At 34.4% G+C, this 20,413-nt stretch overlaps 1 protein-coding gene, 1 long non-coding RNA gene and 1 pseudogene across 3 annotated transcripts; 1 reads left to right on the top strand and 2 right to left on the bottom strand.

Moving 5' to 3' along the window:
- The first annotated feature begins 236 nt into the window (after window positions 1-236).
- On the top strand, window positions 237-2,922 carry LOC147389027 (uncharacterized). Its single transcript, XR_015170873.1, has 3 exons — window positions 237-543; window positions 1,713-1,820; window positions 1,933-2,922. It is a non-coding gene; the product is annotated as an uncharacterized LOC147389027 (long non-coding RNA).
- Window positions 2,923-7,717: 4,795 nt separating this feature from the next.
- On the bottom strand, window positions 7,718-16,705 carry LOC147389026 (snRNA-activating protein complex subunit-like; annotated as a pseudogene). The gene is made up of 4 exons (XR_015170996.1): window positions 16,449-16,705; window positions 12,866-12,969; window positions 12,512-12,773; window positions 7,718-9,900 (listed from the first exon to the last, which is right to left on the bottom strand). The product of XR_015170996.1 is annotated as an snRNA-activating protein complex subunit-like (transcript).
- Window positions 16,706-19,040: 2,335 nt separating this feature from the next.
- On the bottom strand, window positions 19,041-20,027 carry LOC147389025 (uncharacterized). Its single transcript, XM_086419716.1, has 2 exons — window positions 19,350-20,027; window positions 19,041-19,253 (listed from the first exon to the last, which is right to left on the bottom strand). Exons 1-2 carry the CDS (start codon window positions 20,025-20,027, stop codon window positions 19,041-19,043), a joined length of 891 nt encoding a protein of 296 aa, XP_086275842.1.
- Window positions 20,028-20,413: the final 386 nt, after the last annotated feature.

Here is a 20,413-nt window from a genome sequence, read left to right as displayed (position 1 = left end):
TTTTCTTATTCTTTTTAAGTTTTTAGTTTTTCTTAGTTCAAATATCTTAATGAAACATAGAAATCTTTGGAAACCCAGGTGACTCACCCGAGTCATATCCCTAAGGTGAGAGTCGAGACAAACAGTGATTTACAACTATGTAAGGAACTTACGGGGTGCACCAAAACCCTAGCTTGCACCCCATCGAAATCCTTATGGGATCCTATATCAAATGGCTTGATAGCTTTGTGAGCAAATTATTACTCCCCAGCGAAATCCTTCGTTTTACCTAACACACCCTCCACTTCGTGAAATGGAAACAAAATCCCACCAACCATGATTTACTCTATATGACCTGTCCCATTTATGGGAGGAAGTTGCGGCCAAGCTCCTAGATTTTCTTCTATATAAGGAACATTTGGATCCACCCAAACCCTAACCCTACACCTTAGACTTAACTTTCTTCATAACAATTAATCTCTTCTCCAAGATTCACATCTCACTCCCAAACCCTAACCTATTTCTTCTTCTTCTGTCTTAATCACTTTGAGTGATATTTCCATGGTGAGTCGTTGTTTTGGTCTGATCTATAGTCTTTTAATGTGATTGAAAGTCTGATTGTTGTGTTGGTTAATTAAAAGCTTTTTATATTGTTTTCTGATCTATATAATGGTTATGTGTTTCGTTGAACTGTTATTTAATTCCTGTAATACCTATGAATGCTGAACGTGATTTGGCTTATCAAGTGTAAAAATTGGTCTACTTTTCAATGATTTTTCAAAAATATATTTTAACGATGGATTTGTATTTTCTTAAGATTTTGAGTCTCCATGGTGAATTGATTTTCTGGCGCTCTGATCTAGTCTTTTTATATTGTTGAATGTTTGGTTGTTGTTTTGTTTAATCGAAAGCTTCTTCCACTGTTTTCCGTCTGGATCGATTTGTTTGATTAAAGAATTTCTTAATTTCTGTACTACCAATGAATCCTGAACCCAATTAAGCTATCAAGTGTTCAAATTAGGTTGAAAAAGTAGAACTTTGGTTGTTAAAATATAATTTAACTATCGATTTCTGCTTTTAATAATTTTTCTATTAATTCTATTTTCATTTCTTCAAAAGAAAAAAAATTAGTGTAAATTACCATTTCCTGAGCTGAATATGATGAAATTCCGATTCCGACTCACTGTTCATTTTAATCCCCAAAATATGATGATCTCACTAGTTTAAAGTAGCTAAAAGCTGCAAAATATGAGATTGTCACTTTTATGATCAGTGAGTTTGTCACTTAAAAAAACCTGCGAAAGTTGATCATTGTTTGGGAAATTTCTCAAAAATTATATGTGGAGTTAAAAGTTGCTCTTCATGTCTCAAAAGCTTCTTTCACTGTCCTACCAATGAATCTTGAACCCGATTTAGAAGATTCAAGTGTTCAAATTAGGTTGACAAATTAGAAATTTGATTGTTAAGATATAATTTAACTCTCGATTTGGTTTTTAATAATTTTTTTTTCTGTTAGCTATATCCAAAAAAATCTTCTTTTATTCTGATAAATTAGTTATCGGAAACAATCACAGTGTTAAATGTCTTTAGATATGGAGATACCTAGCGAAGATGCCTTTTAATAATGCCTAGGCTCTCTAGGTTTTTGGATCATGACCTTAGCCACCAGTTTTAAATTTATTTACTTTTTCAGTGTTAAAAAGTGTGGTCTTTATTAAATTTTTTGTTTGTAGGTCAGTTGAAGGATATCTTCATAAAAACCTTCACGATGATAGAACGTAATTGGATGATCTGCACTCCAACCATGAGGTCACTGGTCCGATCCCAAATTATTATCAAACGTGAGCAGTTACTACATCTTTCATTCAATTTAAGCTGTCTGTATTGGTTTTGCTGGTGTGCTGGATGTTTTCTAAAACATTGTTTTATGTGCTTCCTTGTGGAATGTGACAGCTTGAGAGAATGAAATATGGATCTCCGATGCTTTAGTCCTTCATTGCTAATGAAGAGGAGATGCTTGTGTCCAAGATGTGGAGAAAGTAGAGAGAGGTGGAGAGAAGAGAAACTCAGTTTCTCTCCACCATGGTTGTGAAGAAGAATTGAGTTTATTGATAATTCTTGGCTGAATATTACATCAACCCTAATAGGATATTTACAAGGATTACATCAACCAAGATAAGGAAACTAGCTTAACATAAATATTCTAATTTATTAAAACTTCCTAATGTAAAATATCCTTGTTGATATTGCTACATATATTATTCTCCAACACTACTTCCTTTTGGGATGATATACATTAATATGATACAATGTATCTCATGTAACATAATATGATGCATCATATTCGATTGAAAATTCATCTGGAAAGTAATTTTCAGACCTCCATAAATGGCTTGCAACTCAATGGGAGGGACATCTCATCAAATCTCTACCCACAACCCGAAGCCTGCACCATCTTCAGATATAGACCCATCTGCATGTATTAATTTTAATTATGGCTCTATTTGGCTGCTTCCAACACACCACCTGTTGCTGATTTTCCACTAATTGAAAGGAGCATTCCCAATTATCAAAAATCGTTTTGTCATTAGCTTTCGTTTTTGTTCCCGTGAAGACACCTTGCAAATCAGCTTGAATGAAAGAATAACAACTTCATGAGGTCGTTTCTTGATTTCAAAAATTCTCATGTTCCACTCCTTCCAAATATTGTAAATAGTTGAGCACAATGGGACATGAAGCATGCTTGTAACTACTGAGTTGCCCAACGAGAAATCCTTCACAAAATCTACTTCAGTCTGCAGCGATCCAAGTTGGAATCTATCCACTCCAAATTTAGTAAGCACAGTTCTCCACAGCCTGCTGCTTTATTCACATTCAAAAAGACTGGTCATTATATTCTCCATTCGAACAACAAAGAACACATCTGGATGGCATTATAATGCCTTTCCTTTTTAGATTCTCAATTGTTTGGCGACTTTTCCTCATTGCAAGCCAAGAGATAAACTATTGCCTAGGAATACTGAATTTATTCCAGACAATTTGAAACCAGCTGATATGATTTCTATTCTGTCGATTTGATTCCCACGCAGTCTTATGAGTGAATGCTTCTGATGGAGAAGTAGTCTGCACATACTTATCCTTTTCATTTGGCCAAGGATTATGATGTTCATTTATCAGATTTCAGATTTGAACCAATCTCCCTGATTCTTCATTTGGAAAATTCCAAGCATTGTTGTCTATAAATCAGCAACTAGCATTTGGATCACTTCCCATTTGATATATTTGTCTTCTACCAAATTGTGAAATTAAGGATCCCCTTCTAACCAAGGATCTTTCCAAAAAGCTGTATTTCTACCATCTCCAATAATAACTCTAATATTCTTTGCCGCAAGGTCTCTAGCATTCATAATACCCTGCTAAGTCCAAGATGCATCCTTAGGGGATTGACATCTTCAAATATCACTGTTACCAATATATCGAGCATGCATCCATCTACTCCACAGCGAATCATTTTTAACCGTCCTCCAAAAAAGCTTCATAAGAACAATTTTATTCCAATCATGGATTGTATGGATACCCAGCCCCCCTTCCTGACGAGGACAGCACACCCCACCCCAATTGATCGCATGAAATGAAGACTCTGATGAAGGTCCAACCCAAAGAAAACAGCTAAATAGAGACTAATTTTTCTCGAATACACCTTTAGGAATTTGGAAACTAGAGGTCCAATAGATAAGGAATGATAATAAGATAGATTTAATCAACTCAACTCTTCCAGCATAAGAAAGAATACAACTTTTCCAACCTTCAAGCCTTTTAAGAATTTTCTCAATCAATGGATGCCACATGTATATACACAATCTCGATGAAAAAGGATTTATAAAGAAAATAATAGACCAAAAATAGGATTAAATACAATACTTAATAATGATTGTAGAGGGTAATAATTGCACGATTATCCATATCGTACACGTGTCCAAGCCGGTTAGTGGTATCACGAGTAAGTTAGCATTCCTAGTGCTATCCAGCAGTAGGATAGACCAATGTAGAAAGCTTCTAATCTGGTTAGAAGGGCAGAGTATCACTAGATAAGACTTGGCCTGTCAAATAGGGGAGGCCTGGTCTGAGTATATTTGTAATCCTGATTTACGCACATTAAGTTTAGAGATCTCAGAGGAGATTTCCCTGGAATAATGGACTCAATGTCGAAAGATCCCAATTCCGTTTAGGATCCTGGTAATCAGGGGATTCTCCAGGATCGCATCCTGCTACAAGGGAAAACTTTGATTCAGAGGAAAGATCTATAAATAGCATAATTGACAATGGCTAGATGGAGTTTTTGATGGGCTGATTGAGGATGGGTAGAGATCAACCAGTTCTAATCATTATTCTCCTGCAACTCTAACCTGAGCGTCGGAGAATTCTTGCCAAGTACCACACCGGTACTTACAAGGAGGTGGAAGGAGTGACTTTGGATCAATAGGGCAGACTCCATCAACGCCTTCACCGGAATTTGACCCCACGATGATAATCTATAATAAAAATCAAACATAAAATAATCTAAAAAATGTAAAAATAGAATTTATAAAAAATAAATAGTGAATCTTACATGTATATTTTGATCCCTTTTTCACATTCATAAACATGCTCAATGACTTATAATTGTTGTCATTTGTAGTAATATTCATAATAATGGTTTTTAATTAAGGTAATAGATATTTTGAATTACGTACATTTCAAAGTTACGCCACTAAAAAATTGAGTTGGGATTTAGGCTTTTGGCCCATGTTTTGGTCACATCATTCTATATAATATTTTTTTGGCTCAAGTTAAGAACCATGGTTTTAATAATTTTTCGAGATAAAGATGACTTTCCTGAGTCATCTTGTATTGTTGGAGACCGAGACAAGATGTTAAAATCGAGATTACTTTCATCTTCATCTCAATCTTTTTTTCAAGTTCTCAATATCCAAAATGAGACAAGACATGAAATGGGAATTTAAAACCATTTAAGGAACTTATTGGACCCGCTTAAACTCTAAACCTTAGACTTAACTATCTTTAGAAGCATTAATCTCTCTTCTCCAAGTTTCACACCTAACCCTCAGTCCATTCCTTTTTGTTTAAACAAGGCAGCATTCTCATGACAACTCGTGCAATTGTTACATTTCAAAAAGATTAAACCTGGGTAAAACCTTGATTTGTTGTTAAGAAAAATCTTTTGTAAGTTCTGATAACTCAATGGCTTGACACTATATGCAATTATCCTATAGTTTTCTTTTGTGCTGATAAGGAACATTATCTAGGGATCCATTTTTAAATGTTTGCTTAATTTAAAAATATAAAGCCTATTTCACCATCAATCTTCTTATACCACCATCATTATCGTTATCTTTGATACTATTGTTACCATCCAATTTTTATGAAACTCGCATGACAATCACCGCCATTATAGTATCTCTGCTACCACAAGATCAATAATAGAAAGAATTCCTTAAAACAAAATAAAAGCGTATAGATAGTCTTATTGATCATAAGAATTACATCTTTCAAGTAGAAATAGATTTTTAGATTATATGATTTGACTCTATTTCGTATTACTTAATTGAAAACCGTAAAACTTATCAAAATAGTACTTAAAAAAAATTAATAAAGATTTTAATGTTTCAAAATTTCTATTATCCAACAATACTTAATGATGGTCTTCTAAAATAAATTTGAACTCAAAATATTCTAACATCGTTAAAATATAATTTATCAAAGTTAGGTTATATACACTCTCGGAAGTGGGCTTAAACCCACCTCGCAGACCTCACAGATCTTGTCACATTAAATGCTCGAGCAAAATAATAATTTTTGATGGTTACATGTTACGATGAATTAAATACTGCTTCAATATTTATTTTCCTATCTAAAATGCACTAAAAAAAATTAAGTATTAAAATCGTCTTGACCATTTTCACTAAATAGTGAAAAGTCAGATCTGACTGGTAAATGGGGGATTTTCTGAGAATTGGGAGTCGCTACCTAGTTTAGGTCTAAGAATCAAAAATTACTCCAAAATGGATCTGGATGATCCACGGATAAGAAAAATGGTTAAGGGGTCAAATTATGGGTTTCAAAAGGTGTTAGGCACCAAACCCACCTGATCAAGATGATCGGTCTCTACGACAATCTAAAACTATCCTATGGTCAACATACAAAGACTAAAGTCCAACTAAGGTCCAATTATCATCAATTTATACTAAATTTACTAAACGAATGTTGCGGTTAAAATTCTCCCAAATATTTAAATCCTCGAATTTCGCACAAAAATGAAAAACTTTGAAAAACTCCTAATTTCATCCCATGTTCCAAGTTCACGTGGCAATATTTTTTAGTTAAAAAACCATATATCACTACAAAATATGAGGTTTTTTTATGTGGTTTTAAGTTGCCACCAATTTCATGGAAACTGCCTCCAATATATATAAGGCCAGTTTAGTCAAATTGCCCACTATAATGGTGTTGCAAATTACTTTTAGCAGCCAAATAAGGGTGGTTTTAAAACCGCCTCTAAATATGATTTAAGGACGATTTTTAAATTTTTAGAGATTGTTTGAAAACCGCTTCTAATAATAACAATTTAATGGCGATTTTAAAACTACCTCTACAAGATGTGATTTAAGGGCGGTTTCTATATTTTTAAAGATTGTTTGGAAATCACCTCTAATCATTGCAATTTAAGGGCGATTTTAAAAACGCCTATAAATAATGTGATTTAAGGGTGGTTTTTATATTTTTAAAGACTGATTGAAAACCGTCTTTAATAATAGCAATTTACTTAATGTTATTTAAAGGCGGTTTTTATATTTTTAGAGATAGTGTGAAAACCGCCTCTAATAACAAATATTTTTAAAATAAATATTATTTTAAGCGTTTCAAAATTGCCTCTAACGTTGTAAAAACATTTTATTAAAATTTTCGTTCCAAAATAAAACCTGCAATTATATACAGGAAATAGGTACTATTGGCACCCCAAATTTCACTTATTACATTTCAATTTCGTAAGAAATGGTATTGGCACCCCACATTTTACTTATTATACTTCAATTAATTATCACACCATAATTAGAATAAAACACAATATTCACATTACAAAACATACAAGGGTTAGTTCTTATAGTGACAAACCTAGTACTAATTGAAACACTAACCTTGTAAATATAGAATCAACTACTCAAATGACATCTTCCGACATTGTTGTACTCCCATAGTTAATTATGAACACCATAATGCACTACCTGCAATCAGTAAATATTCATAGATACATAATCAACATCTAAACAAATACTATAAAAGTCATGTAACATATCTAATATGTGAGCGTAAGGTTGCAATGCAAATTGATTCCTGCTAGAGAGTAATTTTCAATAGAGAAACACCTGCAAATCAAATAAAGAGTTAGTGTAGACTCATTAAGTCATAAATACACATCTATCCAAAATCCATCAAACACATGAACCAAGTAGAAACACATATGCCCAGATTTTCTTGTAAATATATGAAAACTAAATGCATGATTGTAAAATTTACAATTTCAAGGAATGGATGTATACTACATAAATACCTTCAAAATTTATCACCAAGGGAAATAGAAAGCATGAAAGGTCAACTAACCCAATGCCATTTCTTGACCATAACATACATGCTTCTCATCATTGGTTAGCATTGCCAAAATCTGTAACAAACAAGCACAAATATTTTTAATTGAATAAGAATAGAAAGCAATTTCAAAGTGTAAATTTTAAATAAGACCTAAAACTTATACAAACTGATACATTCGTAAGATTTTGATGATTATAATAGGAAACTTGAGGTTTGGTGCCTTACCTAAATGTTGAGGTTGAACTTGTTAAGAAAGGCACCAATAGGTAGTCTAAACAGGTAGTAGCATCCAACATTTATAAAGGCAACCAGGGGTTGCCTGTTGTTCAAGACCATTATACAAGCATAAATAAATGGAAACCCAAATAAAGATTAAGGAAAATGTCTAATTCAAATAAAAAATTTACTAGTTGTTCTTTCAAATAAAAAATCTAAAGCTCATTTTAAGCATTCATACCTGAATATTTTGCTTCTTGTACAAGGTGAAAAAAAAAAAAAAACCACTCTCAAAAGTTTAAGTTTATCAAGTAGAAAATGGAGCTCTGGCCAAAACTAGAATACCTTGGCCAAAGCATTCCAAGATAGTAAGAAATTTAAAACCACGGAAATTACTATATTTACTCCCTTCTTCACAAATTACCTACCCTTCCCTCCTGCCTATCCCTTACAACATTAACAACTTCTGACTAACAATGAAACAACCTCCCATTGTCCTATGTGGCCCATCTTTGCGTTAAAAGGAACACAAACTTTTCTTATACCTCCATCATTTTTTCAGCGAGACGACCAAACTAACACTATTGACCATGATCGATATGACCCCTTTAATCTTATTCCCAGAGCAATACCAAAAAAAAAACTCATTTGTTGAAACACTTTTTACTTAAATGCTGAATTGCTATTGAATGATCTAAAAGATTATGCAGTCCATGCAAACATTCATCTATAGGCCTCATCTATATGGTATCACATTTAGTCTTAGCAGTTGCAACCTCTTGTACCTTCTCAATAGCTTTACCAATACTTTTACCAACCACCACCAAATGCTCTTCACCTTTCTATTTAAATTGTCCCTCTCAGCACTATGTCGCTATCAACCAACCTAGATGTGATCCTCCATTGATCCCACCCCTATCTTCTATGTGCACATCATCCCTAACTTATTCAAGCTTGAAGAATCAGATTGCCATAAGCAAATTTTATGAAAGAAAAACAATCAATGATCATTATATAGCATTACTAATGCACAATCACCAAATGGAATTCTTCTCATAAGACAAGAATGCAAGAAGAATATACTTATATCCCATGCATGTAAGATGTCAAACTTGAGTTATTATCACTTGGAATAGTTTCTTAAAGTTTATTCCTATCCAGCAAAAGTTCAACAAGGTTTCTAAAAGTACCAAGCCTGGGAGGCACACTCCCATTCACTCTATTAGATTGAAGGTGTCTGCAATAAAATTCAAGTTGTACAAGTCAGAGAAAGCAAAAATAAACTATAGAAAATAATTTTAGATGATCCATAACCAAAATCCATCTACATTTTCATAATGCTGGTCAAGTTTCCAATATGCAGAGGAATCGACAGTAATAGTTGATTCATTCCCAAATCCTAGACCTTGAGACTTTTCAATATGCCAAATTCTTTAGGTATTGTCCCAAGAAGATTGTTATAATGCAGAATTTTGCAAAATAACACTCCATTGACCTAGCTTCCTACCCTCATTTACATTTAACAAAAAAAAACAAAACAACAATACTGAAACATGGCATAAAACCTATTTCTTTGTAAAATGTTGAAAAAAAATTGCATATACTTCTTGCAGGGAGGACAATAAGCCTAATTCTGGTGCAAGGAATCCTCTCAATGATGCATTAGAAAGATTCCTACAAAATCCAAATCTAAGAAAAAGAGCTATAATATTATTGATAGATCATAGTATCAGTTCTAACAAGTATTTACTTATCATTTATGTACAGATATAAACACATAATAGGCATATACACAAATTAGTTTACAAGAAGATACGCACACCAATCTTCTGTGTAGTGAAGTAGGTAATAGTAGTTATCACAGAAATATCATGGATTTTCTTGGGACCACTTATCATCCACCATTACCTTTGTAGCTCGATAAATCCTGCAGGCAGAACATTTTTGAAAACGGGTTTTTAGTTGGAATGTGAGTATTGGATAAGTTGCCCTGTTCTACACGTCTTCTGGGTGGATCAACCTCATGTCCCTAATCACGATTATATGCTTGCAATCTCCCTGTAATGACCATGTCAACCAACTATATTAACTGATGAACAAGTTCTAAAAGACACAAGTGCACAACATCAATCTTTGACCAAGAAAAATATGAGGAAGAATACAAAAATAGGTGAGAAAAAATGACAACAAAGCCTTATCCCAAAGATTAGGAGTGGCTAAGCAAATCTTGTTCCTCCATTCTACTCTCTCCGAAACGAAGTCCTCCGTTATTGAGAATAAGTTCATATCTTTTTTCGTTTTCTACCTTCAAAGTTCTTTTAGGTTTTCCTTTAGCTCTTTCAGGACCTTCAACATGTATATTTCTTATAATTAGGTTGTAATAGGCCATCATAGAAAACACCCTATTTATCATCTACTGGAAATACTCCTACATTTTCTCTCATACGTTTTTTTTTTTCTAATTTTATATTTTCTAATGTTTTCACTCATCCATCTCAACATTCTCATCTCTATTACACTCAATTTATTTGCTGGTCTCAGCACCGTCCCATAAAATCTTCCTTTTAATTTGACTATTATACTCCACATAATCGATCTCTGTTCTTCTTATCATAAAGCCCTAGGACTCTAACATCTCTCTTCATAATTCTAGTTTTATGTTGCTCTAGCCTCAGCCACAAATAAGATACACCACCTCAAAGAACATACACCAAGGTACGTGATCTTGAATTAGAACAATTACGCCATCTATAACTAGAGCAAACAATACAAGCTCAAAGTCGATCCCTAATGTATATCAATTGTATTTGGAAACTCATTCCTCACATCTCCATTTTTCCTCACACTAGTTACAACACTCACATACATGTGAATATATCCATTTGGTATTCCTTTCCTTCCCAATACCCACCAAATTAGTTTTTTGGGTATTTTTTCATATGTTTTCTCTAAGAAAATAAAAATAATATGAAGTTTAATTTGTTCTCCTTTTTATACTTCTCTATCATTTATCTGTGTAGAAAGATTGTTTTGATGGTTGACCTACACATTATAAAACCAAATTGATTTTGTAATATATTCTTTTCTTGTCTTAACCGTTAAATCACTCTTTCTTAGTTCCACGATGTGGCTCATATTTTTAATACTTGAATAGTTGATACAACTCTAAATGTCTCCTTTATTCTTATAGCTTACTACAATTATTTTCCTCCATTCATTCGGTATCTTGTCTTTAAAATATTATTGAATAATGAATATCGAAGTTAACCATGACAATTTAAAACTTATCATGCATTTCCATACTTTTATTGGAATATCATCCAGTTCTAAGGTCCTACCTATTTTCACCTTTGTTGAAGTTATTTCAAAAACCCTAATTCTATAGAAGTATGTGTGCCCTTAAATCTCCCTTATATCTCTTGCTATCCCCTAGTCTCTTTGGTGGTCCTCGTTTCATAATTTGTGGAATAACTCCTCCATCTCTCCCGGATCTCTTCTTCTCTTGTAAGAATTAACATGAAAATTTTGAGCACATCTTTTAATGACAGCTTCCAATCCAAGTCTATATTGTTGTATACTAATTACATATAATTCAAAATAGAGATATCATCATTGCTTATAAGTTACAATAAATCAAAGAGATTATTTCAATGTAATCCTCTCAAATGTGTTTCCTGACCCTTTCGGGTAGAAAGCTGATAACAGTGTCGGCAAAGATTCTATTGCAAAAATGAGTCTAAATTTGTCCTTTCCACATGGGATGCAAACAGCAGGTAAGGCACATAGAATTTTCTCTTCCTTTTTATCTTTTTATTTTCTTCCTTTCACTTGTTAAAAAGAAAATTATATCAATATGAAAAGCCAAAGGGAATGATTAGAGACCCTCACTCTTCCTTCTGCTTCTTTAAAAAAAAAAAAAAAACGACAAGTACCACAAGGACACATGCAAGTGTGTGGGAACAACTCCACATGATTCAGTCTAACATGGTGGCAGTAACGATATCTTAGCAATACCTTTATCTTTTCTTTTTTGAAAGATCATCGGGGTCTAAGTAACACTTTGTTTCAAATGGATGTAAAGCATGTCTTCCCAGTTCCTAACCAGTCATGGTCAACATGTGTGAGAAACCTTAGACAAGATACCACATTTCACTTCCAAATGAGGAGAGGCATTATCAGTTCCAAAACAAGCTCTATGGCCTGGTTTGAGAAATATCAAACAGTTTTGTTGCTAAAAAGATGGGTCAAAATTTTTCCACAATTATTTGATCAAAGTTCCTTGGATCATTCAGGTTTATTCATTGTTTCCCAGGCTGTTGTCATCCTATTGATACATGTTCATGAAGGATAATAGAATCAGCCCAAGGGGCTGAAACTTTCCAGCCTACGACCTTGATTGAACCAAATTGAACCCCCTCTTTAGCTTATTGGATGGGCTCCACAGCTAGCTTATCATATGAAAAAAAAAATTATGTTCATACAGCTCATAGTGGCCTGTGGCCTGTGGAATTCAGGAATTAATTGCCCAATAGCATCAAAAGATATTCTACTTCTAATTAAATTACCATGAGGGTAGGAAAGGGTTGCATCCCATACATCCATTTAAACCCTCATTCTTTTTCTTGAGTTTGTGAGTTAAAACATTAAACAAGGCAAGATGATCACATACCTGGTGACAATAGAGATATCCAGCCCCAAGTTGAAAGGCCAAGGCACAAAACCAAACCTTAAGGATTTCAACAGCCTTGAAATGAGGCAGGTTAGGTTTCGCCACATTCCCAAACAAGGCTTTTTTGCTTCTTTTATAATTCACTGGATAGAATCCATTCCCATTTTTCAAGTGCCTCATCCCTCAAGTTTCTAAGCCAGTCAAATATAGATTCACTGTAGTCTATAGAAGAGGGATCCCTTAAATCACTGCAAAATACATCCTACAAAAAGGAAAATTAGCATTTTGTTAGATCTTTTGAAAGACTATCAATCTGACGGTAAAACAAATAATAAAATAACATCAGCCCATTACTTCTATGAGAAAATATCCAGAAGGATCATGCTGTCCTGCTTTTTTGCATCAGCTGGTTTGTCAAGCAATATATTTGATCCCTCAATTTAGTTAGGGTTTGCCTCCTATGAATTTGGTTTTACTAGGATGAAATCAGTAAAAAACAGTTTTTAGAACACCAAAACCATCCCATGAGATCAAGTTCTATCTTCCTAAAATCAGTCCTGAAAAAAAAAAATTACATGAACAGTCTCCCAAAATCAGTTTTTTATGATGCCAAACCAGCCCCTAAAAACAACTTTTTGACATTAAAAGCATTACCATAACAAATCAATTTTTGTAATGTCAAAGTAATCTCAAAAATCTGATTCCTAACATTCACACAACAATCCCAAAAATCTATTTTTTTTACAGCATAAAATCGGTCCATACGCCAAAGCAAGTCATAAAATACAGACCGTTTTAATACTCCAAAACTAATCTGAAAAAAAATGTTTCAAGTGTGAAAGTAGTTACCAATGATCAATATTCACACTACAAAAATAATTCCCCCAAAATAAAATTTCTATGACATCAAATTAGCCCCATAAAAACAACCTTTGGACATTTAAAGCAGTTAAAATAAATAAATAGACAAACAAGTTCACAAACATTGTTCAATATAAGTTCTAATTCATTGGGGACTTTGAACAAACTTGTAATAAGCAGTATACTCAAAAAGAAATTAAAAAAAAAAAAAGAAAAGAAAAAAGACAAAACTCAAGAGATGTTAAAAATGAAAATGTCAATAGTCCACTAGTTATAATGAAATCAACACTCAACAATGTGTATAAAGTTACTATCTTTCATTAGAATCATCTTTAAATGAAAGATAATAAGAAGTACCTTATTACTCTTTTCCTTCCAAAGAATAAATAGACAATAAGATATGGTGTTTTTTCCTTCAAGATTTCCAAGTTGTAAGATCAACTGAGAGAGATGAATGCAATTAAAAATTTTCTTCTTTTTTTTGTTTATTGAATTCCAATAACAATGGCTTCCAACATACACTAAACCCACATAGATAAAAGAGAGAGAGAGAGAGAGATAAAAGAGAAGGAAAAAGATTTCCAACCCCTTTTGTTCATTCATCTTCCCCTTTTATAGACTCCAAGTTAGTTCAGCCTACTTCCTTTCATGGTTTCATGAGAGAGTAAAGAGAGGAGTCCACTGGTTTCTTGAGCGGAAATTGAGGGAGGAAAACATGGGATGATGCTTCTCACTTGTATCTCGATGAAAAGCATACATCATTTGAAGCGTCATCTATATTCAGCTTCAACCAGCCCAAAGGCGGTTTTATCCAATGCAAAAACTTCAACGTCCTTGGAATAACAACCTTCCATGAGATACCAAGGTCCATTAGACGTCTTCTCCTCAAATAGGAAATAAGACTTCTATACTCAGAGACTAACGCCGACTCTTGAAGCCATCTACAACATTTTTGAATGATCACTTAGATTTCTTCTTTTTTGTCCTAAAAAATCATATAGTCCCTTTCACACCATATGCGCAATATCACAATCCAAAGTGTCATTCAAGCTACAACCTGAAATTATTTTTCAGAACGATCCCACTCGCAAATAGAGTGGACATTAATAGAAGGCACTAAACCCAAAACTATAGTGCTGAAGAAGCTCTAGATTTTCATAGAAAAAGAACATCAAAATAACAAATGTTATATTAATTCCTCTTGGTTATAACAAGGACATCAAGAAGCGAAATTCAATCCCCATTTCTTTCGATTTTGATCGTCTGGGCAAACTCCATGAAGGAATTTCCAAGCAAAGATTTTCATCTTTATCGGAATATGAGTCTTCTAGAAGGCCTCCCACTTCTTATTTCTAAATCTCTTCACCCGGACTAGATTCCATCCTAACAATGGAATAAAATCGAAGAACTTTCCTTCCAAATAACTCTCTCCATAATGCTCCGCTAAAGATGAAATTGAAGAATATATGCTATTGACTCTCATCATTCACCACCTCTACTTCAGTTTCAAGACTTTTAGAAAGTAAGGGACAACTCAAAGTAGAATCATGATTGGAATGGGTATGCTAGCTGGGGTTTAATTGTCATGCTTCTAATATTGCTATGGAGTTCTTGTGTTGTTTTTGGAAAGTGTGATCTTGAGGATTCAACTTCAATTGATTTACAAAATACAAAAGGAGTAAATTTGGCTTAGTTTAGCTTAGTTTGGATTGGGTTATTGATCCAAATATTCATTTAGTTTGTGATTGAGTTATTGTCGCACAGATATGCATGTAGTTCACCATGAAGGTGGCCTATGTTAGAAACAAGCAAAACAATTACACAGAAGTTTACTTGGAAAGGAAATTGTGGAGTTTTCATATTAAAAAATACCCCTATTTTTGCTAGGTAAAATGATTAGGTTATTATTGTGGAAGTTGAGGATCAACCATAATCAATGGTAATGCGAACAAGAGAAAAACAATAAGAAAACAATCACATTCACACACGAAAAATTTATGTGATTAAACAGTTACATTCAAAAGCAACAATGATCAAGATCTTACAAAATATTACCTGAAACGATGGCTTATATAGGGGTCTCAAACCATAGTCACAAAGTAAGAAGGAAAACCTGATATGGAAGTTTACTTGAGGAAAATAGTGAAAATTTCTTAATGGAAAAGTACCCCTCAAAAAGCCCCCACTTGCAACTACCCATGAATTTTTGGGCCCCATATTGAATTGAAGACATCCAATTCACATTTTACTATTATTACATAGCTAGAAGCTGCAATACCATTAGGGTTTTAGGGGCCAGTAATCAGTGAACCACCTTGTTCGGTGATAATTGGGCATTGCATATGCTCAAATCAAACAATTAAAAACCCCCTACTTAAGATTGCAACATCCCATCCACCACCACCACCATCACCACGACATACCACATTAGCAATCCAATACCACAACCTTCTAGATTCCAAGGAACACCCCCCCCCCCCCCCGACCTCTCAAAAAAAACAAAAAAACAAAAATAAAAATAAAAAATTACATTTTCTTTTGGACTTGATCTAACGTTTTTACAATTGACTGGTAGTGAACTTCCACCTAATTCCCAAATTTAAAATTAAAATCCAAAGATGAAAAATAATTTATTTTCTTTGGAATTTTTTTCAAAATTGATAAAATCTTGTCATCTCTAACCCTAGAGCATCATATTATGTTTTTAGATGCCACAAAGTGAGCCCAAGGACCCTTAGTAAGGGTGAAATCCTTACTAACTTAGTAAGGCTAGTTGGACTCATACTTTTAGAGAGTTACTATTGGTACCCAACTTTAAATTATTACACCCCAATTTCCTAAATTATTTATCACACCACAATTAAAGATTAAAACACATTCTTCAAACATTACAAAGATTAATCCACATGTCACCATTGAAACCAAGATAATCTTTTACCTCCAAAATAGAACAGTACTCGACATATTTGTAGAGGAAAACTCATGGTCCATATAAACAAGAAAAAATGGAAAGAAAATAACAAAGTTTACAAATATACATAGGGCAGACCCCTAGCGAATTGCATAACGAAATTACGGAATAACAAGCTTATCTCCAGAATAAGCATTTTTAACATTTAGAGGTAAGTCAGTAACCCTTTTAAACATTAAAGATTGTTGGCTATGAACTACTACAGCAGCAAGGGAGTCTGCATTAGCATTCGCTTCTCTCCAGACATGATTTACTCGGGCTTCAAGTTTCGATATCGTTGTCCTTGCCTTATGCACCCATTGTTCTAGCTTCCAAGAAACGACCTGACTTGCAAGACCCGATACTATGATCGATAAGTCCATTTCTATAATTAGTTTTTTTCCAGCTAAGTCAAAGCTTTCCAATGCAACAACCAAAGCTTTATTTCTACAATATTATTCGTCGCTACTCCGAAGACCCAATGCCCTACTTCCACAAGATCTTCGTGTTCATCACAAAGTATAGCACCTCCTCTTGAGATACCCGGGTTACCTCTAACTGAACCATCAATATTGAGTTTGAACCATCCTGGAGGCGGTTTTTCCCAGCAGATTTTGACAATACATCGACAAGGAATCGCTTTCCTATAAATTCCAATGCCTTCAAGTTTTCAAATTGCCTCCTTTGAAGAAGAAAGCTTGAACATTTGATGCTCCTCAAGTTCCTTTATACATTTCAGGCAATTGTTTATAACTACTTGGGCAGAAGGCATCCTTCTATCAAAGATGTATCCATTCCTTGCTAACCATATGTTCCAACAAATTACCAAAGGAATCATACCAGCAACAATACCAAATTGCAATTTTTTCGATAGGCCCCATTTAAGTAGAGAGCTTTGCTCACCTAGAAGATGGCAACTGAAAAAATTCCACACCTTGATAGTTAAAGAACATCGGAAGAAAAGATGATCAATGGATTCTTCCTCACCTTCACAACACGGACATCTTGAAGCCATGGAATTTCCCCATTTTTTTCGAACTTGGTCCACCGGACACGTTTTATGAAAGATTTTCCACGCCAACGTCTTCATCTAAGAGGGAACCTGAGCCTTCTAGATAGCCTTGCAGATTTGAGATACATTTTCCCTTTCTCTCACTGAATCCCAAGCCGATCTTGATGAAAATAATCCAGATAATGACGCCATCCAGATTGTTATATCAAACCTACTTTGCTGAAGGTTTGAAGCAAGAATCTCTTCCACAACATTTTCGTTTTGAATTAGCTCTTTAAGTTTAGAGACATTCCATCCCTGTTTACTCCATACCTCCTTCACCATAATTTTTTTATTTTCATCCGGATAATGTTCAATCAAAGGAACAGACCTTCTCTAGTTATATAAAAAAAGAGAAGTCAATGCACCATCACCAATTAACCTTTTTGAAAAAGTAGTTGTTGGTTGAAGAAAACTCCGAAGAGATCTCCAAATCTTCGAGCCTTTCGTATTTGAAGGATTCCACCAATTACCATCCTTCACATACTTTTTCTTAAGATAGTCAATCCATAGCCCTTTTTCATTAGTCATTCTCCAACAAATTTTCATTAAACCCGCTTTATGAACCTCAGCAAGAGTTTTAATACCTAGCCCACCTTCTAGCTTTGGTTTGCACACCTTATGCCATGCCACAAGATAATTCTTCTTCTTTCCTTCAGTACTTCCCCAAAAGAACTTAGTAACGCATGACTCCAAAGAGTCTGAAATAGACTTCGGAATAGGTAGGATCGAAATAAGGTACATTGAGATGGAGGCAAGTACATGTGAGAGCAAAGTTAAACATCCTCCCTCTAAAAGAAGATTAGACTTCCAACCCATCATCTTCCTCGAAATCTTGGAAACCAAACCCCTACACATATCTATCGTTATTCTATCAGAAAAAAGGGGAACGCCCAAGTAATTAGTAGGTAAAGAACCCTTAGGAAAACCCAGAATTTTCTTAATAAGAACAATTCTCCTTTGTTCCACATGATTTTCCACAAAAAAATTACTCTTTTCTAAGCTGACTTACTGACTCGAGGCCTGTTCATAGGATTCCAAAAAATCTTTAATAGCCTTAAGAGACTTAGTAGTGGATTTAGAGAAAATAATTAAATCATCCACAAATAAAAGATGGCTTAGAGCTACACCTTTTTTTTAAACTGAAAATCTCTCCATTTTCCCATGAAGCACAAGATTATTCAACCCCACACTTAGAGCCTCCTCCGTAAGGATAAAAAGACTAGGAGATAATGGATCTCCTTGTCTTAGACGACGACCTCCTCCAAAGCAACCATAAGAACACCCATTGACTAGCACCGAGTAGGACACACTCTGCAGGCATCCGTAAATCAATTTCAAAAATTCTCCTTAAAACCCCATCTTGGAAAGAACTGTCATCAAGAAAGGCCACTCAAGGCTATCAAAAGCTTTTTTCATATCGATTTTCATCGCCAAATTATTTCCTCTAGCTTTCAAGTTAAGGTCATCTAAAACTTTATGGGCCAACACAATATTATCATAAATATTCCTTCTTTTTACAAAAGCACCTTGCTCAGGAGAAATCAAGGAGGGAAGAATCTTTCCTAATCTAGAAGCCAAAATTTTACAGAAAATTTTATACAAAAAATTGCATAAACTTATAGGCCTAAAATCTGAAAAGGAAACGGGTACCTCAACCTTAGGAATCAAGGCAATAGATGTGGCATTGACGGATTTGAAATGACGCCTTCCTGGAAAAAATTTGTAAGAGCCTTCAATAAATCTTCCTTGATGATGTCCCAACATTTGATATAGAAAACCCCGGAGAAACCATTTGGGCATGCTGCTCCTTGGGCATTCATACTTTGGACAGCTTGCATAACCTCACTTTCAGTAGGGAGAGAACACAACCGAAGATTCTATAAAGAAGTTACATTACAATTTAACCCCTCCAACAAATTTCTATAAGAGCAACTATGAGAAGAATTAAGAAGCTCTTTAAAAGCATGGACCACCTCACGACCAATTTCTTCCGGATCTTCTATAACTGTTCCATCAGCTTTTCTAATTCTTCTAATCGAGTTTCTCATAGTTTGAATCTTCCTGTAGCCAAGATACTCTAGATTTTTGTTTCCAAAAAGTCTCCTCACTGCTTGCCCATTTAGCGTACTCCACCTTGGATTTTTGACACTCTGAATAGAGGCTTTGATCCCAACCTTAAGAAGCAAGCATGTTTCATATTCTTGGACTTTGGTTTCTGCTTCCTTCAAAATCTGTTGGATGTTACCCACAACCTCCTTGTTCCAAACTTTTAGAATCCCCTTTAAATGTTTTATTTTTGAAAATAACCGATACAATGGAGTTCCTTCCACTCTAGAATTCCAAGCATCCTTCACAATTTGTAAAAAATCTTCCCACTCAGCCCAGAAATTCAAAAATCTAAATTGTCTTGGACCCAAAATAGATTTAAAAAATGGAACATGAAGAGGACTGTGATCTGATGACAATCTAGGCAGATTCGATACCATTGGATTTCCCAATTCTAAAATCCAGGAAGAAGACACCAATGCTCTATCTAATCTAGCCCAAATTCGATTTGTTCCTTGTCGGTTATTACACCAGGTAAAATTGTTTCTCGAGAAACCAGCTTCAACTAAATTCAGAGCGCCAACCAATTCTCCTAGATCTTCCATAGAAGTACGGTTTGGAAACCTCCCTCCTTTCTTTTAATCAGGATATAAGACTGTATTAAAGTCCCCCACAATAAGGAGCCGTCCACCAGCATCCAGCAGCTCCTTCAATTCATGCCATAGTTCTCGACGTTCGTCAGCTAAACAAGGATATATTGCGTAGACTGATGCAACACTCGAAACTTAGAAGGATCACCGAACCAAAACACCCAGATAGAACCACGATTATTAACATCATTAGCGACCGCATTTCGAGATTTAAGAATAAATTGCAACGTCTCAAAATTAACGTATTTCCTAGACATAGGTTCCAGCACAGCCAGCAAAAGAGTATTTAAAGCTTTTAACATGTTTTTTAGTCTTAAAAGAGACGAAGAATTATTGATTCC

The sequence above is a fragment of the Akebia trifoliata genome, chromosome 12, assembly GCF_017979445.1.
Source record: "Akebia trifoliata isolate Shusen 1 chromosome 12, ASM1797944v1, whole genome shotgun sequence".
In the NCBI taxonomy this organism is placed as follows: domain Eukaryota; kingdom Viridiplantae; phylum Streptophyta; class Magnoliopsida; order Ranunculales; family Lardizabalaceae; genus Akebia; species Akebia trifoliata.
The sequence above is the reverse complement of the archived record's forward strand: the minus strand, read 5'-3'. Positions and strand labels throughout refer to the sequence as shown.